The sequence below is a fragment of the Artemia franciscana genome, chromosome 19, assembly GCF_032884065.1.
Source record: "Artemia franciscana chromosome 19, ASM3288406v1, whole genome shotgun sequence".
Taxonomy (NCBI): Eukaryota; Metazoa; Arthropoda; class Branchiopoda; order Anostraca; family Artemiidae; genus Artemia; species Artemia franciscana.
Genome location: NC_088881.1, coordinates 9,297,133 through 9,318,295, shown reverse-complemented (window position 1 = coordinate 9,318,295; position 21,163 = coordinate 9,297,133). Strand labels below are relative to the sequence as shown.

Sequence of the window (21,163 nt, the reverse complement as noted above, 5' to 3'; positions counted from 1 at the left end):
CCCAAAGGAAATGGATCCTGTATTATTTCAATCTTAAGACATAAGCTTTAAATTCAATAAATTAATATTTCGCACTGAAGGGGAATAGAACCATGGTTTTCCGCATGAAAAGTGGGATGCTTTCAATTGTTCTGTTAGAGTCATATGAAATATAAGTTACACGTAGTTAAAGTAAAGAACGGATAGTAAACACTATATTAACTGATTATTGCTAGGAGGCAAAAATTTTACAATGAAACCTTACTTAAAAAAACCAGCATCATCCATTTATAGTTAACAAAAAAAATTCGCCCTATGTGAGGTGTGAACCTTAGCGTCACAAAATCTATGCTCTATGGACAAGCTCCTGTCTGAAATAATGTGGAATTTTTATTTTTTGCCAGAAGAAATATCACATTTGCGTGTTTTAATGTTTTTCCAAGGGTGATTGTATCGACGATGGGTGTTGCAAACTTCGTTCTGCCAGGTACTACCCCAGAAGAGATAATAGTAGGTAACCCCCAGGTCACAGAGGCTAAAAGATATGGCAGTTCGCAGACAGTTTGACTTGTTTTGCAGATGCATCATCACGTGATAGGGCTATTCGGCAAGGTATCTATGTTGAATACAATCATCTCAAAGTAACGACATTCAAAGAAATCCCGAAAAGGTGCTTCAGGTGCCAGTCTTTCGAGCATCTGGCTCGAGACTGCAGCAATATACCCTGCTGCCATTGTTGTCCAGGGCCCCATGAATTGACAAAGGTAACACCCTGTCAATCGAACAATGTTAAGCGTGCCCTCTGTCCCGACGGAAAGAACGATCACCCAAGCTATACCCTGATCTGTCCGTTCGTTCGGTGATCGTTCTTTCCCGACGGAAAGAACGATCACCCAAGCTATACCCTGAGCTGTTAAAAAAGCCATGAACAAAGAGTGTTAACCCCGAAAATGAACAAATTAAAGGTCTTTTACCGGAAGACATACAGACACAACATTATGAAGATAGGCTACCTTAATGGAATTTACTACGGTTATAATATAACTTGTGTCCAAGAGCATCTACTTACCAATGACAATTTCGCTCTGTTCCAGTACTTTCTGAGCAAATCAGTTTTCATACATGAAGCAAAAAACCAATTTACGCGTGGAAGACCTAGCAGCAGCACTGCTAATATAGTTGACGACCACCTTCCCTGTAAGCTTTACGAGTCGTGTGACTTTTACGCTTCTCTGGAATTTGGTGGGTCAACTAGCTTTTCCCTCATCACTGTATATCTTCCAACAAACGTGAATAACGATCATTCTGAAAAATGTTATGCCGAAGCCTGTAGCCGTTTAAGCAGACTCTAGTGTAGAATCAGCAGCAGGTGCATTTTGTTTTGTGGAAACTTCCACTGTAACCCCTGCTTACCTGGTAAATTGAAGACGGGATATCCTTTTGTGACAAAGATCAACAGTTTACATGTATACACAATAGTGGCTATACGAGTAATTTTGACTATGTGGCAATAATCTTTCCATTCATGAAAAATATAAGAGTTGACTCTGACCATACCTGTAGTGACCATTTAGGTCTATCTTTTCGTGTCCTATTTCAATCTACTGCCAACCGTGCAACCAAAAACATACTGTATCAAAACTTAGTGGGAAACAATTAACACGGTGTTGTATCAACATACTTGTGACGGAATCCTGAGAAAAGAAGAAATTTGCCATGCCATAAAAACCGCAGAAACGTTAGCTGTCCCTTGTCATAATGTCCCTTCTGGTTCTCCAAAACCAGGTTGGGACAAGTCTCCCCTGGCCAAGCAAGCAAAAAGAACGTACTAAGTTGTGGTACAGTATCTGGAAGAAATCCGATAAGCCCATATCTGAAGTGATCTTCCAACGATTTTGGAGCACAAAGAAGGACTATCTAAATCTAACGGGAAAACTGAAAAGCGAAGAAGCTCATAAGTTTTCAGCGCAAGCCTTAAGGAACCCGTAAGTGATGTGGAAGTTCTTCAAGAGATCTCAAACCAGTGGTAAAACGTGCTCATCTGATATTTCAGAAGAGGAGTGGTTAAGGTTTTACTCTACAGTGTTTGGTTCCGAAGACCCCAAGCTTGAATGAGTTTGTGATAAACGCTTAAACAAAAACTCAAAACCTTGTTAATAGTCCAAAATACATTTGTGGTATCTAAATCGGCTGTAGATAAAACAGTTTGTAAATCAAAACGCGGAAAGGCACCTGGTCTTGATGGTATTTGTCCGGATAACCTAAGACATGACACTGACCTCTTGTTTGAACATATTACTCTTCTGTTCCAGATGTGTGTCGATTGCGGTGTGGTCCCCAGCTCATTTTGTGCTGGTGTTCTGTCGAAACTTTCCCAAGAAAAAGAAAAACCAAAAATCAGTACACAGGAAAAAAAACCAATTACCGTTTCAAGTGTTCTCAGTAAGGTCCTCAAGCTGCTTCTCCTTCCGGAAATTTTGTGGAAGTGTAGATTGGATTATCGTCAATTCAGATTTGGCCAAAACCTGGGTTGCATGTTCGTATATAGGCTTTTAAAGAAAGCTATTGACAAAGTCCATAGAATGGCATCCTCACTCTTTATGTGCAGTGTTGACATCTCAAGTGCATTCGATTCAGTTTTGCAGTCTCAGGTGTTCCTGAAATTACCTGAGTATGGTGTGAATGCTCATGTCGTAGCATTCTTATCTTTTTGGTACTCAGGCAGTTTCGCTATGGTTAGACTGACAGGGGATCACCTGAACAGACTCATTAGACTTGTTCGAGATCTTCATCAAGGATCTGTATTAAGCCCCATCCTGTTTAATACCTTTACATCCGGAATAACAAAACCGTAGCTGGAAGATTCTGCATTAATCCATGTGACCTCAGCCGGCTTTCGTATGCTTACGACCTGCTAATGTTAATCAGCAGCCTAACTACTCTACAAGAAAATATTGATCACCTGATAACTAGTTACTAAAGTATCGGTCTAAGGGTCAACGTACCGACGACGGAGTTGGTAGAATTTTGTTTCTCAGCAAGCAAGCACCAAAGTAGAACAAATTTTTTTATATGAACGGGCAAAAATAAAATTATTATAACAATATGCCTATACCGATACACGTGATATCGATGCTTCCGATAACGATACAGCGTACATGTCTTCCTTGTTGTTCAAGGAGGAGTCTGTAATTTCCCTCAAAAACGTTTTCAACCATGCTGATTCCAATGGTACACTTTCATTCTGATCTGACGTCATTTCAAAGGGGTTTCAAGCTTTTTTTCAAATCACCATAATTTTCTTTTTGCAACAAACTTTTACTTTTAGGAGGAACCAAAATAATAGTTGTCCTTCCTAAATCAGTGCTAGGTGAATTTTTGTCTCACTAGATAGACTTTTCTAAACGTATTTTTTAACTTTTGGCTACTATTGGCTGTGGTTCGCTCTTTACTAGGTTGTAGCTACCACTGCAACCATGACGCTTATTTGTGTCACTAAAATTGTGTTTTATTTTGGAATAATGAACATAAAATTGACATCACTTGAAAAGAGGAAGAGACAGAAGTTTTTTAAGGGGATTCCCCTTCCAGATTATGTTGGGTAGCCCGATTAGAAACACGACCGTCTTCCTCTAGCTTTAGTACGGTTTCGTTTTTTAAATTCATTGTTGTTCTTTCAAGTCTTATATTTTCTTTCACTGTAGAATCGCTGCTACTTTTTTTTACCTTGACTAAGGATCAAAGTAGCCTCAAGATAACACATAAGACAAACAAATAGACTAGTACTACAAAACACGCACAAAAAAGACATTCAATCAGCAAGAGTTCAGCTGGCCCATTTCATAGCCAAACCTTATAAATAAATTTGACATACATTTATTTAAGCAAAAAAACAACAAAATATAACATAATGCAATATACAAGAATTTTTCTATTGAAATAATAGGCTATGAAAATCGTATACTCAAAGGAATCTAAAAAATGGAGTTAATAATTGCTTAAGCCCTGTAGAATACCAGCAATGGTGTAGATTGTCAATTCATAGGAAAAATAACATCCCTCTTTTTTCCACCCAAACCACTATTTGTAAAACTTTTTTTAAGAATTGCTGCTCAAAAATTACTGTAAATAAATTATATGAATCCTGAAACAGATATGAATTGAAATTAATCATTAAGTTTCATTAAAAAAAAAGAAATTATCCCTAACAGGGCTGAGGATGATGTCTATTAAAGCTTCTAAAGATCATAGTGCTTAAATTGGAACAAAATACATTTAAAAACTGGTCTCATTTTATAATTGCAATATTGACAGTCTATACATTCTTATATTTTCTGGAATTGATATCATTATATCATTATATATTAAATATCAGTTTACTTTTATTAATTCTCTAAGGCCCACTATACTATTCAGTTGATTTTATTTAATTTTTTGTTGATGTTTCAATACATCTTACCACACTCTTCAAAATAAAATATCGTTTTAAATACAAAGCAATTGACAATCGAGCCATTTAAGCTTGTTTTATGTCGAATTTAAGAACTTAATTTACCAGTTATACCACAATGAACTTTATTTATTTCCTTTCTTTTTGAAGACATAACCATCTTTACAAGTTAGTTTCAAATATTTCTAAGGCTTAGGAGGGTTGCACTTTTACTAATAAAAGTGCTTAAACATTAAAATAAAATAAAATATATCAACAATATTTATAATTTAAGACCACATGTAAGTACTGCTGTTCCTTTGCCAAAGAAAGTAGTTGAAATTAACAAATATGATACTTTTAAATTCAAAAAGCCATTTTTCACTCTTCATTATAATTACATCCCGCTTTCTAGTGTTATAATGACAGAAAGGCTAGGGCACATTCTGCAGATGAAGATTGATACATCCCCAAAGATTATCCTTTTCGGCCAACCATCTTGGGCTAAACAAAAAGCAGGCTGTCCACGGTTCGGGGGAAGGATGATGTCCTAAAGAAAGATTTAAAGGAAATGGGAACTTAAAGGGAAGCTCCGTTGGCCTCATCTGGCTAGGTTCTGCGCTGAATTGTAGGTAGTAGTATTAGTAGTAGTAGTAGTAATCATTTTAATTTGAGGGAGAAGTTTGTTTAAATAAAAATATAAGCTTTTGGTTTGAATTTACTCATGGTTGTTTTTTTTTTCTTTTCTTATTAAAGATGATAAAACAAGCTTCTTTGCTTCATTTTATTTTATGACTAGTTCAAAAAATATTCTCCTTTATAAATAATTTTAATGTTTTTAGCAGCGTATGTCATGACAACACCTTCATCCATTTTGTACTTAGAAATAACATATCCTTTGCTATAATTTATTTGAGCGTAATCCTTAATATAACCTCTTAATGTTGAAACAACTGTGGCAGCAGCTGCTCCTGTTCCACAAGCTAACGTTACACCAACACCTCTTTCCCAGACTCTTACATTTATTTCCTGATTATTTACCACCTGAATCATTTCCACGTTGCTTTGTTCGGGAAAACAGGAAAGCTTAGATAGACTTTCCCCAAACTTTTTTATCAGTATATCTAAAGGTTGTTTCTGATTTTTAGAAACAAAAACAACAAGATGGGGGTTCCCAATGGACGTCACAGCAAAGTCGAAACTAATATTTTCTATTTCTACGGATTCATATAAATAAGGGGGAGGTTTATTAGGATTCGAAGGGATATAGGGAATTTTCTCTTTCTCGAAATGAGGGTGACCTAAGTTTATATCTACAGACATAATGGTATTATCACTTTCTGTTTCAATTGAAACATGGGATAAACCATTTTCAGACTCAATATCAAATTCTTTATTTTGGATTAGCTTACAGTGATAAATGTAATAGGCTGCACACGCTAAACCGTTACCACAAGCTGATTTTCTGCCATCTGGATTATACATATCCATGGTTGGATAATTTTGTTCATTGACATCAATAATCAAAAGACCTTCTGCCCCTGCTCCGAAATGCTTGTTGCACATATTTGTACTAAGTCCAGCTATGTTCACACATAAGGGTAAATTCTTTTTTTCAAGTATAATAAAATGATTTCCCAGTGCTTGCATTTTACTGAAAATAATAGACATTACCGGGATTTTTCAAGATTTAGACCACAAAATCTCACGAATGAAAAATTTAAATCCTGATGAAACTAGAAAGCACAAAAACTGTCCAAAAGAAAATATTAAGAGAAATTTACATACAAATTTGCTAAAAAAAAAAAAATGATTCAAGAACATTTATATTCAATCTTTGGCCTATTCTATTATTCAGTTAGTATTAACTAAAACACTTTTAACAGGCCAAAATCTTAACTGAAAATATGGATACACTTACTCTAACAAATTCGACAATTCCAAATAGATTACTCAGCAAGTAGTTATGAATCAAATTTAGATAGCAAATACCTTTACTACTACTTTATTTCACCAAGTACATAATTCGCTGCGAAGAGGGTCGAAAAAAAAAACAACGAAAGTTTTGGAAGATACGGACACGTTCTGTATGGCGGGAGATAGACTCCCCAGAACTGTACTGGAGTGGCAACCAGAGGGAACCCGAAGAAGAGGGAAGCCGAAGAATACACTTCGTCGTACGTACCAGCGGGACCTAAAACACATCAATGCGATAGTCCAACCCCAGTGGGAAGACGTCTGGGCAGCAGCACATATGAGGGACGACTGGCGGCTCTTTTTGGATGCCCTGGGTGCCTCTGGCGGCACAGGAGGAACTAAGGTCTAAGGTAAGGACACGTTCCAAAAGGGGTTTTAAGACACTTAAATAATAAAGCCAGGCCAAGTGCACATGAGTCTAGATTTTACGACGCAAGTAGTATATTGGAGATTATTAGTCGTCCCAGAAAGGCTTTTTTCTTTTATATCTTTATTCCCGTTAGCCCTTCTTCTTTTCCATCTTCTTCCGTTGGCAAAAACATCTACATAGGAACGGATCTACTGAAATAAAAAAGATTTGTAAGACATAGCAGAGGAGGTGCTTGTATAAGAATTATTTGAATGATACGTCATTTAAAATAAGAAAAATGTAAAATAAAGTGCCAAAAGTATTAAAAGATGAACTAAGGAGGTTTTAAATCAAGGCGGGAGTCACTAGCCAAAGTTTTTTAGAGAGAGTGAGGGATTTTTCCAGTTGGCTGGTCGTTTTCACCGACTTTTCTCTGTTTTGAGATAGAAAACTTGAGAGCATAGTTCAGCCCGAAGAATCGTATAGCCTAAAGAAGAATAGCCCCTTTGTTTACCTTCTCCGTGGCTGGTATTAACCCAGGGAAACACCCAACCGCAAAACAAAACCGCGGAAATACCCCTTGGAAAAAAACCACTGCCGAAAATACTTCCCCGGAAAATAAACCCCCAGAAACTGCCCCCCTGCGGAAAATGCCTCCCCACGGAAAATGCCCCCTGGAAAATACCCCAGAAAATACCCCTGCGGAAAATACCTCCCGTGGAATATACTCCCCGCGGACAATACCCCCGCGGTTTTTTTTCTGCAAGGGGAAGAAATTTAGTTCTTTTGTATGCGCCATTCACTCATTCAAGCCGCTCACCGGTTACTTCGTTAGTTTCTTCTAGCTTAGCAAGAGACAAGACAAAGACATTGATGAATGTAATAATTTCAGTTTGCTTTAAGGTTTTATATTGTTCTTTACTTTCAATTAAAAAACTTTTCTTAATTTAATTACTTACATATAGTATTTGTTAACTGGAAACGTAAGTTTTTTAAAGAAAAATAAAGAGCCTCATTAAAACAAAAATGAGGAGAAATAAAGTCAATTAATCTTTAAAGTAAAAACTATAGAGTTTATTAGAAAAAAATAAAAAGATGTAAAATATTTTATATGTGAAAAAGACTATGGCAATAAAAATTAAACTGAAATAAATAAACGGCAAACAGCATCGTTAAGCCAAAAATGAGTAAAAATAAATTCAAATAATTTTCCAAGCGTAAAACTACCACAAATCACCATAAATATATGAATTAAACCCAGAACGAACAGAATTAGAATAGATAAATGAAGAAAACTCTAAACCACCAAGAATTAAAATGAGCAAAACTGACAATCCCGTCATCCCCTCAAGACCAGAACATAATTTGCTCTTTACCGAAAAAGCTACATTTTATTTTTTCTTTACTTATTGACTTTAACAAATAAAGAACCCAAATCTAACAGAAATTACAATTGATAATCTAATCAAACTCAAAACAAGCAAACGTTAAAAGAATTATGGTGGACAACACTCGAATCTTCTCAAGACTATAAATAAATTTTCACCTTACTAAAAAAAAAAATAATAATAATAATAACTGTGCATTGTCGTGTATCAACCGTGTATAATAAGTAACCGTGTAATAATCGTGTAGTTGTTATTATGGATAGCATCGTGTAGGCTGTTCCTAGGGCTCTGAAGATACCGTAGAGTTTTTTGTTTTTTTTCGCAGAGAACGATTTTTATTTATCAAGAATTACTAATTACCTTTAGTAACAAGGAGGTAGATGCCTAGGATATTGTTTAAGTTGTAACTTCTCTTTGGCTATTGAACTGACTTTTTGCCACTGCTGTTTTTAATGCCCGGATTTGCCTCTCTTTCTGATCTTCATTGGGAGAAGGTATATAAGATGGCGCATCTCCCCCTGAGATTCGTGTTTGCAATCACAAGATTAAAAAAATCACTATTACAAGCTCTAAAGGACCGAATTTGGACTACTGAGTCGGAAAAAGAAAAGGAAAATTGAAAAAGAATGCCAAAACAGCAGCAAAACACTTATTTTCAAGTCAATAATTTATCTGTAAAATGCCAATTAAAAGTTAAAAATAAAAGAAACTAATAAAACTAAACTTTCAAAACAATTAAGGTAAATACATTTCAAAATAAATTAAAAGGGACATTAAAAAAGGAAGGGGGTCAAAAAAAGCGAATAAATATAGAAAACAAAAATTACAAAAGAGAAAATACATATTCAGAACTTACAAAGACATTTATCAGAAGAGAAAGGGATAAAAAGAAGCGGATAAATACAAAAACCGAGGCAGAGCAACTATTCAATTAAAAAAGGAGAAACTAATGAGAGATTTTTTCAATAATGAGGGAGGTAAAAGCTTTTTATATTTATTGGTAAAGCAGCGAATGGGGGACAAAAATGGGAATTGCCTCAAAACAGCTTAAAGTCGCCGTAAAAATTGAAGAGTGACGGTTGGGGGGGGGGAATAATTCCCTTGCGACGGATTCGTTATTGTATTATAAGCCAAACAGAGCCAAAGCGTAATTCTCCTTTGCTAAAGGGTTTCCAACCTTTCTCTTTGTAGAAGCAAAGATATGACGCCTTGCCTTTTTTAAATTAAATAAAAATAAAAAAAAAGTTTTTTTAACTGAAAGTAAGGAGCGACATTAAAACTTAAAACGACAGAAATTGCTTCGTATTTGAAAGGGGCTGCTTCCTCATCAACGCCCTGCTCTTTACGCTAAAGTTTGACTCTTTCTCTCAACTCTACTTTAACAGTAAAAAAGCGTTCCCTTCATGGAAATTTTCTTCCCCAATGACACATTCCTCGATGGAAAGCTCCCACAACATATCCCCCTCTTCTCAACCCCTCCCCCAAACTAAGATATCCCCCTGAAAACGTCTGTACACTTCCCCATAACCATTACTATATGTAATCACTGGTCAAAGTTTGTAACTTGTAGACTGTGGGGGAGTAAGTCGTCCCCAAAGATATAGCTATAAGGTTTATCGACTACGCTGAATAAAATGGCTATCTCAGAATTTTGATCCGGTGACTTTGGGAAAAAAAATTAGCTTGGGAGGGGGCCTAGGTACCCCCCAATTTTTTCAGTCACTTAAAAAGGGCACTAGAACTTTTAATTTCATTAGAATGAGACCTCTCGCAACATTCTAGGACCACTGGGTCGATACGATCACCTTGGGGAAAAAACAAAAACAAACCAATAAACACGCATCCGTGATCTGCCTTCTGGCAAAACATTCCACATTTTTGTATACAGGAGCTTGAAACTTCTACAATAGGGTTCTCTCATACGTTGAATCTGATGGTGTGCTTTTCGTTAAGATTCTATGAATTTTAGGGGGTGTTTTCCCCTATTTTCTAAAATAAGCAAATTTTCTCAGGCTCGTAACTTTTGATGAGCACAACTAAACTTGATGAAACTTATATATTTAAAATCAGCATTAAAATGAGATTCTTTTGATGTAGCTATTGGTATGAAAATTCCATTTTTTAGAATTTTGGTTACTATTGAGCCGGGTCACTTCTTACTACAGTTCGTTACCACGAACTGTTTGATTATTTGTAAGACGCTTTTGTTGGATATATTCAATTTTTTTTTCGGACTCTTCACGGGAGATACCTTGGTGCCAATCTGGACAAGTATATTCTAAATATGGGCGGAAAAATTAAGTATAAACCATTTAAAAATGGGAAGTGCGTTGCTAAAGCTATTTATAATAGGCGAATTAGCTTAATAGATAATATCTCTAACATGAATATCCCACTCTAAATTAGTAGAAATTGTTACGCCAAGTAATTTAAAGGAGGTTACAGAAATTTCAGGAGTAATAGGGTGTGAAAACTGGTAATAGATTTAAAGAAACAAATTGACATTATCATGGACTTAGAGGTGCTCACTCTTATGTCCCAGTCCGAGGTATCATCTCTAATTTCGTTGAGGATGTTTGTAGCACTGCTTGTTAAATTTCTAAAGCAAGTTTCAACAAATGTTAGGTCATTGACAAATTTCCAACCGTCAGGCAAGTCCTTAGTGAAGCTATTAATCATAACTAAAAAGAGGGTGACCTAGGAGAGTAACTTAGACCATTTCGTTAGGGACAGGGAGGCCTGAGGTTAGTAAGAGGTAGGAATTTTTCCTCTAGCCAATCTTCAAGCAATCATTCATATAGTTCCGAGAATGTAGAAGTAAGATGAATGGGAATGAAGGCCAAGAAGTAAGATATTGGCACAATATCTGGGGCCTTCCCCAGGGCGGTTGTGTGTATTTATAGTTTTTGTAATTTAGTAGTTAATAAAGAGAGTTCACATTCAAAAAAAAAATGGTAAGATCCATATGTAATTGAGAAAGAATGCTTAAAATTTGAAGAGGAGGATAAGAGTAAGAAAAGATGATAACTCCCATCCAATGGGGGTAAAGCTGAGGGGAAACGGTAAAATTATTCATATTAGTCAAAATGACATCTAGAGAGGTATTTCCCCTAGTAGTTGGTATTTTAATCATTGCTTATCTTTAACAGAAAAGCAAATTGAATCCATCTTAAGGTAAAATTCTCTATTACCAGTTCGAAATTTTTACACTCTCTTAATGAAATGCCGAAAAGGTCAGGTTTTGGGAAGATCAGGGCTCAACATCTTCTCGCTGTTCCCGACAATGTGTTTTATTGTGAGTCCTTTGATTAATAAATAACTAATATTTCGTCAACACTAAGGTTTTACCAGAACTGGTCGGTAACCTTTTCACCAACCTGACCAGAAACTGATTTGATTTTGATAATCTTCTTGAGAGAACGGAACAGGATCATTTTCTGGTAGGAATAATTGCTGATAAATTAGTAATTAATGCTGAGTTAACGTCAAAATGATTTGGATCCTTCTTACTTAGTCGAACGAGAAGAAGGATATACCATTCGTGGGATCCATTAGGACCCCGCTCTCCTCCCAGGTTATGTTCTGGCGCCCTTATTTTTTTTTTATAATTTGGTCAATTATTAGTGCCCTTGTATAATTGCCCACCCCCACACGATTTTGCTTATTAACACGTTTGTCAAATTGAGCTTCCCAATTTTGCTCTATATCTACCCCTGGAATATTAGGATCCCCCCTGGAGAATCCTGAATTTTCTGACACATTTAGAGTACTCAATTGGTTTGGAATTTCTAGGATCGACGGTGTGGGCAACAGATTAGAAAAAAAAATTCAGATATATGAGCAGTGGTGTATTTCTTCAAAATCCTGAAGGGAGGAGGGCTTAATAGGAGCCAATTGTCACAAATCAGTTAAAAATCACAGTGAAAACCGGAAAATAAGCCATATAGTGCCATAAAGGTAAATATATAATAAAGAAAATAAATCTGTTTATGTGGATGCTAGAGTTATGTAGGCTTATCATGGTTTTGACAAAATATTTGAAGAAACTACTTTTCAGATGAGAGAGAGGGTCAAACATGGGTCTGGGGGGATAGGAAAAGGAGAAGTCTAGGACGGGAATTTTCCCCCCCTACCTCTTAGAAAATTACGCTCCTGTATATGAGCAAGGATTCATATAAACTTTTTTTTATTCCAAAAATTTTTTTGGTTTCAGATTTTCAAATTTGACCATGGGTTATTTGATCTGACATTCATAGTTTTTAACAAAGGGGCCAAGACCTTTTGGAAAAATGTCAATTCGACATGTTCCATCCTATGTAGTTGGAATTGGGAAAAATTCCGTTTGAACTGACATATCTCACGAGTTGGGGTTAGATTTAGTGTTGAAGTTGCTAAGAGTGGGAGGGGGTCAACGAAAACTGAAACGCTGCTCTCATTTTGACATGATACTGCCTGAGAAGCAAACGCTTCTTCATGATGGAGGTTGGAGGAAGTTAAAATCATTCTATGGGAAAGGAGGGTCAGCAGATATTCGGCATTAATCTCCTTGAGAATACTGAGTATCTTGACTCTTGAATTTTTGCATCGGGGATGTGATAGAAAAGTGAAAAAGGTGACTTTAAACGATTTACCTGCATACTAAAATTATCCACAGAGGAACACTTTGAATCAAACCATTTTCATTCCAGTTAGTAGCATCAATTCTAAGACACCTCCTGCATGAAAAGAAAATTGCACCCTCCACAATTGGTTGAATTATCGAACGTTCTTAACCTGCATTCAGGATAGACTGTACTCTGATTTGTCACAAGGTATTTACAGTTAGATTGTCAAATGAACACTGATAAGCACCTCTTTGGTCTTTATACATATGCACCTCTTTGCTTACACCTAAGACTTTTATAAGTTTTTCGGTATTAACAAACAGATTCCTTTGGCTGCTCTTGTGACAGCTTGATCGGCAGCTGAAATCCATTTTTGTCAAAAACGGTTTTCAAAAAGTAAAAAACGATTTTTGTTAAAAATGGTATTGAACTATTTACAAGAAAAATCCTAGTATTTTCATGCACCCCAAGGCTTTATTTTTTCCTCGACTCAATCTTAAACTCGATATATCCCTTTTATCAATCTATTCTTTTGCACTTGAGATCATTCATCCAGCTCTAGCTGTTTGCGAAATATAAAAACGATATGTAGGTCCCACGGCTGGGCATTGATCTTTTAATTGTCCACAGCTCATAATCTAGCAACCACCAAACCTGTTATAAAGCGTGACTGCAACCTTGCCACCTTGCGAGTAAGTAGTACTAGTTGGTACTGAATGAGGTTTTCAACCATTATTTCAAGTCAGATATACCACTGTATTTACCCACTGAGATCAGAATATCGGAAGATACCATGTCAGTATTTTAATTTTTAATTTTTTTTTATTTAACCAAAGAGAAATTTGTGACACCATCAGTATATTTTTTTGCTTGCACAAAGCTGGGTGTGAGTGTTTAAAATCGTCGAATTTATCGCCAGTGGTGTCTTTTTTTTGGGGGGGGGGGTAAGGGTTGTAGTTGTCCCCCTCAGTAATTTTGAGAAAAATTATTATAGCCTGTAAGCCCCACCCCTTGACTCTCTGAATGTGCACCCTTTTTGCCTCCCAACAAAGAAGCAGGAGCTACGCTCCTGTTTATCGACCAAAATTGAGATTTTGATAAATGTCATAGATGTCGTGTAATTTTTTTGTGCTTTTTATTTAATTGAATAGAAAATCGGGTGCTGTCCGTGAAATAACTGCAGGAGTTGGCACAAACTCTAAGTTTACCGACCAAGATCGAGACACTTCATTTCATGGTTTTCATCTCCTTTATTAAACCGAATATTATTTAATCGAACGTAAAAACTTGGAACCGTCCGTAAAGTCAGATAATTTTACAAATGAAAATATAAGGAATAAATGGGTATAATATTGATCATTTCCGTAAATTCACAACAGAAGTATTTACAACAGGAGTATTTACCAAAGTGTTACCGGTAAAACAGCTGTATTTACCGACCTAAGTTGAGATTTCAGTAGATATCCTGTCAGTATTTGTATGTTCTTTATTTAGCCGAATGAAAAAAAATGTGGCACCATCCGTAAAATCACTTCACGAGTCAGTAAAACTACTGCATTTACCGACCGTGATTGAGATTTAAGTATACATCACATCAGTATTTTCACGTTCTTTATTTAACCGAATGAAATGCAGAGCTGTGTTGGCCTCTGCCGGCTCTGTACTGCGGTGAGTTGGTAGTAGTAGTAGCAATAGTAGTTTGTTTTGAGTAGCATAGGGAACGACATGCATAATCGTCATTAGAAAGATTTCTCGTTTTTATGGCACTTGGTATTAACCAAGTGACGTATAGCAATCGCCAATTCTGTCGGTCTGTCTGTCTGTCGGTCTGCCGGTCTGTCTGTCGGTCCCGATTTTGCTACTTTAGGCACTTCCAGGTAAGCTAGGACGATGAAATTTGGCAAGCGTATCAGGGACCGGACCAGATTAAATTAGAAATAGTCGTTTTCTCGATTTGACCATCTGGGGGCCGGGAGTAGGGGGCCGGTTAATTCGCAAAAAAATAGAAAAATGAAGTATTTTTAACTTATGAGCGGGTGATTGGATCTTAATGAAATTTGATGTTTGAAATGATATTGTGTCTCAGAGCTCTTATTTTAAATCCCGACCGGATCTGATGACATTGGGGGGAGTTGGGGGGGGCCTAAAATCTTAGAAAACACTTAGAGTGGAGGGATCGGGATGAAACTTGATGGGAAAAATAAGCGCAAGTCCCAGATACATGATTGACATAATCGGAACTGATTCGCTCTCTTTGGGGTAGTTCGGGGGGGGGAATAATTCTTAAAAATTAGAAAAAAATGAGGTATTTTCAACTTACGAACGGGTGATCGGATCTCAATTAAATTTGACGTTTAGAAGGATATCGTGTCTTAGAGCTCTTATTTTAAATCCCGACCGGATCTGGTGGCGGGGGCGGGGAGTTGGGAGGGGGAAACCTAAAACTTGGAAAACACTTAGAGTGGAGGGATCGAGATGAAACATGGTGGGAAAAATAAACACACGTCCTAGATGGATGATTGACATAAACGGAACGGATCCGCTCTCTTTGGGGTAGTTGGGGGGGGGGGGGTTAATTCTGAAAAATTAGAAAAAATGAGGTATTTTTAACTTACGAACGGGTGATTGGATCTCCATGAAATTTGATATTTAGAAGGATATCGTGTCTCAAAGCTCTTATTTTAAATCCTAACGGATCTGGTGACATTGGGGGAAGTTTGGGATGGGGAAACCTAAAATGATGGAAAACGCTTAGATTGGAGGGATTGGGATGAAACTTGGTTGGAAAAATAAGCAGAAGTCTTGCATACGTGATTTACATAATTGGAACGGATCCGCTCAATTGCGGGGGGGGGCGGTAATTCTGAAAAATAAGAAAAAATGACGTATTTTTAACTTACGAAGGAGTGATCGGATCTTCATGAACTTCATATTTAGAAGGACCTCGTAACTCAGATATCTTGTTTTAAATCTCAACCGGATCAAGCGTAATTGGGGGGGGGCAGTTGGGGGGACCGGAAATCTTAGAAAATATTTAAAGCGGTGAGATCAGGATGAAACTGGATGGGAAGAATAGAAACCTGTCTAAGATACGTGACTGACATAACTGGACCGGATCTGCTCTCTTTGGTGAAATGGGGGGGGGCTAGAAAAATTTTGAAAATTGAGGTATTTGTAACTTACGAAGGGTGACCAGATCTTAATGAAATTTGATATTTAGAAGAATCTTGTGCTTTAAAGTTCTAATTTCAAATTCCGACCAGATCCTGTGACATTCGGGGGAGTTGGAGCGGGAAACCGGAATTCTTGGAAAACATGAAAATTGGGGTGTTTATATCTTACGAATAGATGATTGGATCGTAATGAAATTTGATTTTTAGAAGGAATTCATGTCTCAGAGCTCTTATTTCAAATCCCGACCAGATCTTTTGACGTTGGGGGGAGTTGGAGGGGGAAATCTTGGAAAAACACTTGGAGTGGAGGAATCGGGATGAAGCTTGGTGGGTAGAATAAACATATGTCCTTGATACGTGATTGACAGAATCGTACTGGATTCGCTCTCTTTGGGGGAGTTTGGGGGAGGGGTTCAGTGATTTAGCGAGTTCGGTGCTTCTGGACGTGCTAGGGCGATGAAAATTGGTAGGCGTGTCAGGGAGCTGCACAATTTGACTTGATAAAGTCGTTTTCCCAGATTCGACCATCTGGGGAGCAAAAGGGAGAGGAAAAATTAGAAAAAATTAGGTTTTTATAACTTACGAGTGGGTGATCGGATCTTAATGAATTTTGATATTTAGAAGGACTTTGTGACTCAGAGCTCTTATTTTAAATCTTGACCGGCATTAAGCCTCTTATTTTCCTTTTTAAATCAATCTATTGATTCATAGAATTTTGTTAAAGCTCATACCATATGATCTCTTGGCTCTTAGCTCTTCTCGCCTCGTCACAAGTGCCATATGAGCTCTTAGCTCTTGTTTTTTCGGTTTTTTCAACATTTTGCTGATTCGAGAATTAACGTGTGTTTCCATAAATATTTAAAGAAGAAAGCATAAGCGGAAAGTCAATATAACCTAGAATTTCGACAAAAGAAACAAATCTAACACTAGCAAAATTTTTGTTTTATTATTTCAGAACTACTCTAAGACAACCCCGCTTTTCACAAATGAAAAGGTTCACAAATTTCATTGCTCCCGGTCTTTGCAGCCTGTATTATAAACAGTGATGCCACCTTCACAGGTTTCCTGTGAAATGTCACACACGTACGGATGAGTGTTGTAGACAAGAGGTCTTTTTTCAAAGTGCTCATAAGAAAGATTAGTAAAACATCCCCCCTCCCTTTCTCCTCTGCCTATTTTAATTTTGACTTGATTAACTTATTCAATATATGTCTGCTCTAGGTCTCACCATTAGTCGTAGTCTTATTAGTAAGACTGTATCGACAAATAAAAGTTCAAGTACGGATAAAATGTTTTTAATGGACAGTGATAAATTTCCCAAAAAACATAGGTACGAACGCTCCTCGTCCATCCTAATCTTTTCAAAGTCTCCCTCTTAACACCCTATCAAAAAGTTCCTATTTCACTTAAGATTTTCCTTATAACATACTCCCACCTCATTTAGGGACGACCTGCTCTTTGTTTGGTTCAAGACGGTTGGTGAACAAAGACAATCTTTGGTAATCTACCATCCTTCATCCGCAGCTCCTTGTGCATCCCAAACTTACTCAAAGCATCTCTCTTTACACCCTAACAAGAAGGCTCTGTTTCTTTAAAAAAAAAATTCCTTACATCATCCCACCCCATTCGGAGACGACCTGCTTTACGTTTGATTTAAGACAGTTGGCGGACAAGGGCAATCTTTGACAATTTGCCATCCTTCATCCACAAAACGTATCCTGGCTATCTTATCCTTTCTCTCATTATAGCAGGGGAAAGCAGGATGGAACTCTATTTTTGTACAGCTTACTGATTGAGATATGATCAACCGGTCGGGTTCTACTCTTTCTAACATTTTTCAATCGTGAAAAGGTTCTGGGTGTTTATACTAGTATTACTACTGATAACAGTTGCAGCATAAGTGACCAAGATATCTAGTATTTTTTGGGAAATTTATCACTGTCTATAAAAAGGATTGTAACCCTTTTTAAACTTTTATTTATCGTCATAGAAAGGCACTGATGTATTCGAAATTATCTTAGACTTTATTCATTATTAAATGAAAAAACTAGTTTTTTTAACTGAAAGTAAGGAGCGACATTAAAACTTAAAACGAACAGAAATTACTCCGTGTCCTCCCGGGCTGTTCCCTTCTCAATGCCCCGCTCTTTACGCTAAAGTTTGACTCTTTTCCTCAATTCTACTTTGTTAAGCAGTAAAAATGTTTAGCGTAAAGAGCGAGGTGTTGATAAGGGAACAGCCCCTTTCACACACGGAATAATTCTGTTCGTTTTAAGTTTTAATGTCGCTCCTTACTTTCAGTTAAAAAAAAGTAGTTTTTTTTATTTTATTTCTGAACGTTTTTGAATTAATGCATGTCTGATTTTTGCTCTCCGCATATAAATTATTTAAATAAAATTTTATACTTTTTTTTTGGCTAAATTGCTTTCTCTTAGTTCTGATCAGACGATTCTGAAACAAAGGGGTGGGGGAGGAGGCCTAGTTGCCCTCTAATTTTTCAGTTACTTAAAAAGGCAACTAGAACTTTTTAATTTTTAACAAACGTTTTTATTAGTAAAAAATATACGTAACTTAAGAATTAACTTGAGTAACAAACTTTTATATTCGTATGTTTTTGTTATGTATATGAGGGGGTTTGTTCCCTCGTTAATACCTCGCTCTTTACACTAAAGCTTAAATTTTGTCCCAATTCTTTAAGAATGACCCAAGAATCAGAAAGGCCGTAGAATAGTTGAAATTGCTAAAAATACTTTAGCGTAGGGAGCGAGGTATCTAGGAGGAGAAGAACCCATCATATGAGTAATGATATCTGTTCGTTTTAAGTTTTAATGCTGCTCCTTACTTTCAGTTGAAAATTTTTTACATATTTATTTTTTCATTTTTTATAATAATGCTAGAAAATCCTGCCCCCCCTTCATTGAATTTCTCTTCCCCTGAAACATGTTCCCCCATGGAAAGATCCTCCCACATAGCTCCCTCCCCTCAACCCCCCCCAAACCAAAAAAATCCCCCTGAAAACGTCTGTACACTTCCCAATAACCATTACTGTATGTAAACACTGTCAAAGTTTGTAACTTGCAGCCCCTCCTTGGGGACTCTGAGGGAGTAAGTCATTCCCAAAGACATAATTGTTATGTTTTTCGACTATGCTGAACAAAATAGGTATCTCAAAATTTTGATCCGTCGACTTTGAGAAAAAATTAGCGTGGGAGGGGGCCTAGGTGCCCTCCTTTGTTCACTTAAAAAGGGCTCTAGAACTTTTCATTTACGTCAGAATGAGCCCTCTTGCGACATTCTATGACCACTTGGTCGATACGATGACCCCTGGAAAAAAAAACAAAAAAAAAAACTAATAAACACGCACCCGTGATCAGTCTTCTGGCAAAAATTACGAAGTTCCGCCTTTTTGTAGATAAGAGCTTGAAACTTGTACAACATGGTTCTCTGATACGTTGAATGCGATGGTGTGATTTTCGTTAAGATTCTATGACTTTTAGGGGGTGTTCCCCCCTACTTTCAAAAATAAGGAAAATTTTCGCAGGTTCGTACCTTTTGATGAGCATGACTAAATTCGATGAAACTTATATATTTAAAATCGACTTAAAAATCCGATTCGTTTAATGTATCTTTTAGTATCAAAATTTCTTTTTTTAGAGTTTCGTTTACTATTGAGCCGGGTCGCTCCTATGTTTTTTATAGTTAGGTCATTTATTTTCACTCATTTTTATTTAAAAATTGCAACTAATTGAAAAATATTTTCCTCTTTGCGCTCCGAGTTTGCGTGTGAGGAGGAGCTAGATAGTGAGAACCTATAAGTCTAAAAAAAAATTTATTTTTTCGTCTTTTGTTTCTTTCTATCGAGGGTCAGACGTGTGTCACCACCGTAAAAGTGAAAATACACTTACAAAATCACAATTACTGTTTTCCCTGTCACTCTAGAACATATAGCATATACAAATGCTGTCCTGTGGCTTACATGCAATATTCAATTTTTTTATCAAGAATTTATCTAATGTTTGTTTAGTTTTATGTGATTTTTGAAATTTAATTGATAAGGAAAAATTCAAAGGCAGTAAAAGTTTCTTCGCAAATATAAAGATTTTTGTACCACTAAAATGCGACTAGAGTCACAGTTTAAAACCAATTTCGCAAATACACTTAAAAACCAAGATAGGGGATTTTCTTATGACGTCAGTTAAAAAAAAATAGAAAATACAAAAGTTATTAAATATTTTTAGTTGGAGCAGGGTTGTGTTGTGTTAAGATAGTTTTCCTCCCTTAAATTCCAACAAAAAACTAAAACACACAAACATGATATATTTGTTTTTGTACTATGAGAAGTAATACTACTCTTAGGGTTTTCCTTACAATGACAGATAAAAATTAGTGTGGCTCCATGAAAAATAATTCTTTCCCTTTCTACTTAATATAGATTTTCACCTTCGCGAATAATTCTATAAATAAATTATGGTAAATAACGGGGATTTCTGACATTGTAGGTTTTGCTCAAGCCTCAGCTTGACCGTATGTCGTTAACCTTTACCCATTCAAAGCTACGAACCTGAAAGAAGTTTCTCCAATTTTTGAGAAATGGGGAATCACCCTAAAACGTGTCGCGGTCTTAACAAAAATCACACCATCAGATCAGCATATCCAGAGTATGTTCAGGATAGTTGAAATGATTAATAACTATGCCTTTGTGGGTAAAATTATGCCCAGAGCCCCCGGGGAGAGGGCTGTAAGTTACAAAATTTGATCATGGTTTACTGTAGTATGTTACTGGGAAGTATACAGACTTTTTTGGGGTGGGGAGACATTTTCTACTATGGGGGATTTTACACGGTAACATGCCAAAATTTCACAGGGAACTTGCCCGAATCCCTATACGAAACTCTTTATAGTTGTCATAATTTGTCTTTGCCGACTCAATTTTATATATGGGTACGTTCCAGGGAAATTTTCAGCGAGATTGGAATTGTATGAAGGATTTTTCTGGGGTGGGGGTGTAATTTTCCTCGAGAAAAATTCTCCATGGAAGAATTCTGTGGGTAAAATTCTCCACGGGGTAATTTTCCGCGAGAGCAACTTTCCACTTGGGATTGAGGGTTTCCAGGGAAAAATTTTCACGGAGGGAGGAGGTGATTTTCAGCGTGACTTGAATAATAACCAGAGGTTAAAGTCTCTTTTTCAAATAAAAGTATGCTAGGGAGAATTTATCAGTTGGAAGCATCTGCAAAAACATTTTCGGAGTATTATAGGCGAGG

At 36.6% G+C, this 21,163-nt stretch overlaps 1 protein-coding gene across 6 annotated transcripts; it reads right to left on the bottom strand.

The window, feature by feature from the left end:
- Positions 1–3,839: 3,839 nt before the first annotated feature.
- LOC136039261 (diaminopimelate epimerase-like) lies at positions 3,840–19,889 on the bottom strand. 6 transcript variants are annotated; one of them, XM_065722829.1, is made up of 3 exons: positions 19,805–19,859; positions 12,754–12,895; positions 3,840–6,946 (listed from the first exon to the last, which is right to left on the bottom strand). In XM_065722829.1, the coding sequence occupies exon 3, from the start codon at positions 6,077–6,079 to the stop codon at positions 5,204–5,206; it is 876 nt and encodes a 291-aa protein (XP_065578901.1). In that variant the 5' UTR covers positions 6,080–6,946; positions 12,754–12,895; positions 19,805–19,859; the 3' UTR covers positions 3,840–5,203. The 6 variants fall into 6 exon arrangements, with proteins under 6 accessions (XP_065578901.1, XP_065578903.1, XP_065578899.1 ...); XM_065722831.1 differs by having other exon boundaries at positions 12,754–12,837; positions 19,805–19,820; XM_065722827.1 differs by lacking the exon at positions 12,754–12,895 and having other exon boundaries at positions 19,805–19,889.
- Positions 19,890–21,163: the final 1,274 nt, after the last annotated feature.

Bases quoted from the DNA above. Each gene is read 5' to 3' on its own strand.
- LOC136039261 (XM_065722827.1), bottom strand. From the start codon at position 6,079: ATGTCTATTATTTTCAGTAAAATGCAAGCACTGGGAAATCATTTTATT.